Genomic DNA, 7,214 nt, shown 5'->3' on the forward strand with positions numbered 1-7,214 from the left:
ATGCCTATGAAACTATCTTGTGACAACAAAGCTGCGATTAGCATTGCTCATAACCCGGTGCAGCACGATATAACCAAACATATTGAGATTGACAGACACTTCATAAAAGAGAAATTGGAGGCAGGTACTAATTACTATTTGTATGTCGTTTGTTCCAACGACACAACAAATAGCTGACATTCTTACAAAAGGATTGTTCAGATCAAGCTTTGAGTTTCTCATCAGCAAGTTAGGCATCTATGCACCAACTTGAGGGGGAGTGTCGAAGATTAGGATAATTAGTTTCTGTTTCTAATAAATTCAAATTAAGATTTGAATAAGTTTGTTAGGGGAGTCTGTTAGTTGTTCCTATTTTTTTGCATTTCCTATTTTTGTGTAATCTGGTAGATTAGGATAGATTTCTGTGGGAACTACTTTGGATATAAATACTTCATGTAACTCCTATTAATTATTAAGAAAGTATCAGTTTTTTCCTTCTCAAAAACTTTCAAGTTCGTAAAGGGTTTCGCAATGAAAGCAAATTTCTCCTACAGGTTGCAGGTACATGGCTAAAAGAACTTTCTAACTAATTAAGAAATACTGCCTCTTTAGCATGAATTACACATCCCACATACAAATATACACACACAAACATGCATACCTACACAGTTATCCACATTAAGATAAACTTACTCGATTAAGCATCATGTGAACAAAGTACAGATAAAATTTTATTAAATCAAGTAGATGGGTGTAGGCCAAGTGCACCAGAAGTATACAAATGAGAACATTTAGTTATAATTTGGGAGCTAGAAATGGATGCAAGAAAGTCATGCAAACTAGCTCCATGGTAGACAATAGCCAAAACCTATAGAAATAAGGTGTGGAAAAAGAGACATCTAAGTTCATCCAAAGAGTGTTCCCGGTCTTCAAACCTCCGGCTGTTCCTTTTGAGCCAAATGTACCACATGAGACATAAAAGAATCATATTCCACACTGCAGTAATTTGGGAGTCACCCTGAAGGCCTCTCCAACAAGTAAAAAGATCCATTGCCCTCCAAGGCATCACCCACACAAGTACGGTCCTGCTAAGAATTTCATCCCATAACACCCTTGCTACCTCACAAGTATTAGATTATCCACAGATTTACTACATTTTTTGCACATGTAACACCAATCCATTACAATAAGCCCATGCTTGCTAGTTGCTCAAGTTATCTGTAGTTGGGATTGTCCCAACAGTCCAACAAAAGAAAGCAACCTTGGAAGGCACCTTACTTCTCCATATGCCCTTCCACAAAAAATGATTATGGTTCTAGCAAGACATAACCTTGTACAAGGACCGAACAGTGAGCTTCTTATTCCTAGAATGAATCCAAAGCATTTTGTCCATCTCAACATTACCACTACTCATGGCATACAGCAAGCTGCAAAGATCGTAGATAGCACCAATTTCCCAATCCAGAGCAGCTCAAAGAGAATGAAACACACCATTGTAAAGAGCTACTAGAACTGTCTGTGCAAACAAAGTGGTCATTTTGCAAAATTAGTAGTTTGAGGGGTTAAATGTAATTTTTACTTTTTTATTTTATAGTTTTAGGACAAAAGAACATAATTTTCAACAATTCTTTAATTAAATCCTAACATATATTGTAATAAAAGTGTAAATGGAAAGTAATCAAAGTTCTGGAACACAGAGAAGACACCTTGTCGATGGATGCATATACAGATCCTTCAAGACCGCTCTTGCTGAGTTGCTCTTTGCTGCCAGGTGAAAACAGCCATGTCTATAAGAGGTTGTGACAGATCGTCTCAACACTAGTTTTTTATAATTCATGCCACAGATATTTGCAACTGGGTAGTATCACCAATCTCATTACATTTTTTAACTTGTATACATGTGTGAATCAATCCAAAAATGGGGAAAATGAAGAAAAACTATTAAATATTATGAATTCACTACTGATATATAGCTTTTTATGCTTGAAATAAGACAGCTATTTGATTCCGAGGCATTTCTTGAAAATTCACTGCCGTACTTGGCCTCCTACCATTGACCAAACACCCTGAAACAAACAAGGAAAAGTAACAAGAAAAAATAATTTATTCATCACCCCTATTAATAGACTGTTGTGTTTCAAATATGTATAATATCCAAGACTTTTTTGGGGGGATTCCTTTCGGAGTGTATCTTACCACATAAGTATATCTGTTTCAAATGCACTAAAGTATATTTCTGTACGATATGCTAATAAAGTTTAATGTTTTCTTCTCCACTATCATTTTTTTTTTTTTTTATAACTAATAAGAATTTTATTACCAAGAATAGGCACAGCCCAAGAACACAAGATGTATACAAAGGAAATACCTACTACATTCTAGAAAGCAGGAAAACTAAGACAGAAACAGATTCAGTACATTATCATCATTCCTTACAAAGATCTTAGCCCACAAACTCAAAGTAGAAAAGAAAAAATTTCAAAGATCTTCAAAAGAACCTCATCGTATTTCCAGTTTAGTTGAACAGGAGTAAAACATGTCAATAACCAAATAAAATAAAATGAATGGTGGAGATTCTCACTCCATATGTAAAACATTTGTACTTGGGAATAAATGAATGCCTATGGAAAATTTTACATTCATTAAAAAATGTGCAGGGGAAGGTGCTTGAGCTTAATAGAATGTAAGACATTCTGTCACAATATGCAGTGCTCTAACAGTTATTTTCCATTTTGATCAAAGTTCATGATGTAAGTACACCTCCATCTCACCCTTCTTGACCCTTTACTGCTGCACCCTGCAGTAGAATAGCTTCGGCAAGTATACATGCAGATTTTTTATTTGGGCAAGTAAATTTTTAGGTGGGAATGCAGGTTATGCAGGATTGATTTATCACATATATAGTATTACTATTCTTCATGTGTGTTTAACTCTTGTATACCCCTGTGTACCTGGGCGAAGCCTATTCTCATTAATATAATATAATCGTTTACCTATCAAAAACAAAAAAGGTGTTCACAAATGCGGCCATGTATAAATGCTTGATAGAGTGTGGTGTCCGATACACATGTCCATGTCCCAGCAGACATCCATTCCTGTATGTAGTCCGTAGTATCTCTAAAGAAGAAGGGAAAGGAAACTAGGACAGTTTAGCAAAACTGCTCTCTTTGGAAGACCATGAATTCTCAAAACCATATGCAAACTAGGGAAATATTTCAAAGGGTCACAGATGACTGCAGTTGAGGGATGAACCAAGCAATTGCAAATTGTGAGAGCACTAAATGGAAAATGGCGGAAGTTGAAGAGAGCTGATGAGTCAGAGAATTAAAAGAGAACAACAAAAAGCGAAGCTTACCTACACTCCCCATAATGTTCCATGTTGTGGATTGTCAACACTATTCTTGGCTTCTATCAAGTAAATATATAGATATTACCATCAAATATACAAAAGAGGTATAAGTATAACTCTATAACGACATTATCTGTCACAAAACTTGAAGTAGAAAACACTGTGTAGAAACAATAACAAAAATAAATACCTTGAGTGAGAGATGATGGTAAATATCCCAATAAAGAAGCGGTAAAGCTCCTGTCTGCCATTCATGGACATGAATGATATCGGGTTGTGTTGAAGTCACCTGCTATCATGTATTATTCAAGCAACTTAACCAAGTCCTCCATAACAGTACATTTTTAAAGCTACATGGGTAAAAGATCGAGTAATTTTCATCTCAATCATAGCATTGAGCCAGTTATTAAAACTGGACAAGAAAAACTCAATGTCCAACTCATTTACATTTTTAATAGTTCAAGCAGCTTTTAGATTTTTATGTGATGTCTACAAGTAGCAAAATGAAATATACTGATCCCTATCTTGTTTATATGTCGTCCGACCAACTTTCAGCTAACGAAAATTGGAATGCAAAAAATTGAAAGATATACCAACTACCAAATATGTGGATCCACAAACCTGCATCCATTCAAGACAAGCACGACTAAAGAACAAATATGCCTCCAGCTCATTGAATGAACCCCCATATACATACTGCCCCTTAAAAAACTGGTTGGATGGTTCAATAAATATTACTGGGATCCCTGAAACTACCCCACGATATGCATTAGTTGGGACCCAGTTTCCATCATGATAAGAGTTATATTTGGTGATTACTGTCAAGTCTTTGATGTGCTGCTTCTGAATACATTCGTAGAAAGGGAGCATTATATCCACTGTATGTCCACGTGACAGACATGCACGAGCAAGTCCAGTCACAACATCACCAAGGCCACCAACTTTTGCTATTGGTGCCATTTCAGCTGTCACATGAATGATGTGCTTGGGATCAGAATCCTTTACGTCAGCAGGAACTTCGGGGCTAACACCCGAAGAAGGGAAGTCCTTTTTCCAAAAGGGGGTTCCATCACTAGGAGAAGGCCAGATAAGTTCTCCAACACCAACACCAGTTGAACTTCCTCGTTTTTCAGCCTGCAACTGCAATTAGAAGGAGAATAATACTATTAATCTTTCTACAGTGCACACAAATCATACGGACTCCTTGTCAACTCAGAGCACTGGCATTGGCTTAGCCATATGCCAGTGCAACCCATAAAATGGTTAAAATGACATAAATGTGGCGTGCATTAGCTTAGGCATTACTAGGTCATCCAGACTTTGAGCTACAGTGGTTCAACAAATATGTTGAACCACTGTAGCTCAGTCATCTCATATTTTATTGTTTTTTCTCTCCCCATTTCATTTCTCACATTTTCTCTTCCCATTTCATTTCTCACCTTTTCTCTCTCCATTTCTTTTATCAGTGTACTACTCTCCATGGAAACAAAGAGGCAAAACTGAAGAAACAAAGAAAGGAACCATTTTTTCACATCAGACAGTAAGTGACAATTTTTCCCCCAATCTTTCAAAGTTTCTTTGGCATGGTCTACTTTCAGATTTAGCCCCCGTTTGGATTGGAAACTCACCCCAACTCATCTCATCTCATCACTACAACTTTCCCAAATTCCTACACAAAATATAATAAATAATTCAACTTTTTCAAATCCCAAAACAATAATAATATTAAAAAATAATATTCTAACAATATTTTATTCAACTCATCTAAAACCATCTCAACTCATCTCTAAATCCAAATGGAGCCTAATGGAAAGGGGTAGCTTTGGATGTTTGTCATCTTTGGAAAGGATCGATGAGGAAGTGAGGATGATTTTGTTATTGAATTTCATCTGATGGGTTTTGTTGATTGGAAATGTAAAATCCTGATGCAAGTTTGTTTATAGAGAGATAGTGTGGCATGTATTTTATCAGTTCTTTTGTTTTTAAAGTTTTGGGTTGGGGCGATTTTTGTTTTGGGGGAGTTGGCGAACTGGGTCTACAAGTTTCTTCATTTGTTTTGGGGGAGTTGGTGAACTGGCATGTATTTTATCAGTTCTTTAGGCCTTTGTTTCCGTATCGTATTGGAAAATTGAGGAATCGAAGCATTGACGGCAAATTTGAATCTGTGGTGGCTGATTCAGTGTGTTCTTTGATTACCTTTTTTCCCTGTATGTAGAGTGATCTTCCTCAACTTCTTGCCCAAATAAGTAGAGTTCTTTTATTACTTGCTCTGAATTTTTTTATTGGTGAGGGATAGAGTCATTTGTCTAGATTGGATCAATATATAGCTGGGTGGACATGAGAAGAATTCTAGTTCAGAAGGATTAATCTCTTTGATATTTCCAAATCTTTTGTACACCTTAGCTATGGTTGCTGTTTCAGGCCGGTGAACTGTAACCTTCTCCACCAAATCAGTCAGTTGTGTAGAATAGAAATTGACTATTGAAGTACATGCAATATGTTGTATGTTTGCTTGAATCGGGATTCTTGGTTTTTAGGCAATTGACCTGCAATTTATACAAGACTTTTTTTTATCGAATAGGTTCTTGCATATGATATTCAATTGCATGTGTGGTGGGTGATAGAAAGAGACTTACTACTGCCACACTGAAAGCTAGAAGGCATGACTGTGAGTTTTGTGAGGTATGAAAGTGCATTACAATTGAAAACAGCCAAAGATGTATCTCCTTTTTCTTGTATATCAATTAGGTGTTTCAATTGAACATAGTTTTTACATATTTTGATTTCTAGGTTGTTGGATATGAGCATGAAGTTGATTTAGGTTGATAGATGGGTTTTATGTATTTTGATGTATAGATTGTTAGAAATTATGAAATTAGACTAAAAAAGTATTTAATTTTTTTTTAAAGTAGATAAAAAAATCAAAAAATAATAAAAATATTTTATTATTATAGAAAATAAAATGACTAATCCAACGTGGAGTTCAAATTTTGAGTGATTAGCCAAAATCAAAAAATTGGCATAATAACCAAACTGGCTAAAATTTTGCCTAAACCAATGCTAATGCTCTTGCAAGCACATTAACTGAGGCTCGTTTGGATTGAGAAATCATCTCAACTCATCTTATCTTATCATTATAATTTTTTTAAATTTCTATATAAAATACAATAAACAATTCAATTTTTTCAAATTCTAATTCAACTTTTTCAAATCTTAAAACAATAATAATATTAAAAAAAATATTCAAACAATATCTTATTTAATTTTTAACTTTTATTTAAAATAATCTCACTATCCAAACCGGGGCTAAAAAGACAAGCCTAGCTTTGCATCAATTACGTAGAGTAAAAATAGCCGAGATTTACAAGTACCTCTGCCTCTTGTGAGAGATGGGTCTCAGCCTGAGTAGCTTTCATCTTAAATTTGGAAGAGCAGAATTTAATTTTCTTGTGGAGACTCGGCAGCTTCCTCTTTTCCACTACTACGCTCCTAGAGCTTGAAAAGATTGGGGAAAAAAACTTGCCCACAACTGCACACTCCATCATCACCCTACTTCCTATCAGTAAGTACCCTTTATATATAGAGTACCTGCAATAAGAACAACAAATTTCACGGAACAAATGGAATGAGATATCAGCTGCGCCAAGCAAATTACTTATGCGGGACCAGATTTTCTTCTCATTTTTGGCTTTATTTGCTAACTGTTTTTTCGGGATTCAAGCACAGCAGACGACATAGGTAGAAAGATATGATAAAATAATAATAAAATATTAAATAATAATAAATAGTAATAAAAATAAGTAATAAATAATAATAAAATATTAAATAATAATGCACTAATCTTAAATCTTAATCTTAAAAAAAATAACTTCTTTATCCTATTATG

The 7,214-nt window shown here is 35.0% G+C and overlaps 1 protein-coding gene across 7 annotated transcripts in view; it reads right to left on the minus strand.

Annotated features, from left to right (window-relative positions):
• LOC121263496 (probable starch synthase 4, chloroplastic/amyloplastic) overlaps positions 1–7,055 on the minus strand; it is a 23,719-nt gene extending 16,664 nt beyond the window's left edge. For 2 of the 7 annotated variants that reach the window (XR_005940274.1, XM_041166414.1), the window contains exons 1-5: positions 6,700–7,055; positions 3,950–4,468; positions 3,519–3,620; positions 3,335–3,387; positions 1,686–1,743 (exon numbers count right to left, since the gene is read on the minus strand). Coding sequence is in view for 6 of the 7 variants with exons in the window: in XM_041166414.1 (XP_041022348.1) it covers positions 1,686–1,743; positions 3,335–3,387; positions 3,519–3,620; positions 3,950–4,468; positions 6,700–6,873 (906 nt within the window). In the remaining variant the exon portion in view is untranslated. Of the gene's footprint in view, positions 1–1,685; positions 1,744–3,334; positions 3,388–3,518; positions 3,621–3,949; positions 4,469–4,956; positions 4,998–6,699 lie in introns of all 7 variants that reach the window. The other 5 variants (XM_041166416.1, XM_041166412.1, XM_041166410.1 and 2 more) reach the window with 5 other exon arrangements.
• Positions 7,056–7,214: the final 159 nt, after the last annotated feature.

The sequence above is a fragment of the Juglans microcarpa x Juglans regia genome, chromosome 4S (genome assembly GCF_004785595.1).
Source record: "Juglans microcarpa x Juglans regia isolate MS1-56 chromosome 4S, Jm3101_v1.0, whole genome shotgun sequence".
NCBI classification, from domain to species: Eukaryota; Viridiplantae; Streptophyta; class Magnoliopsida; order Fagales; family Juglandaceae; genus Juglans; species Juglans microcarpa x Juglans regia.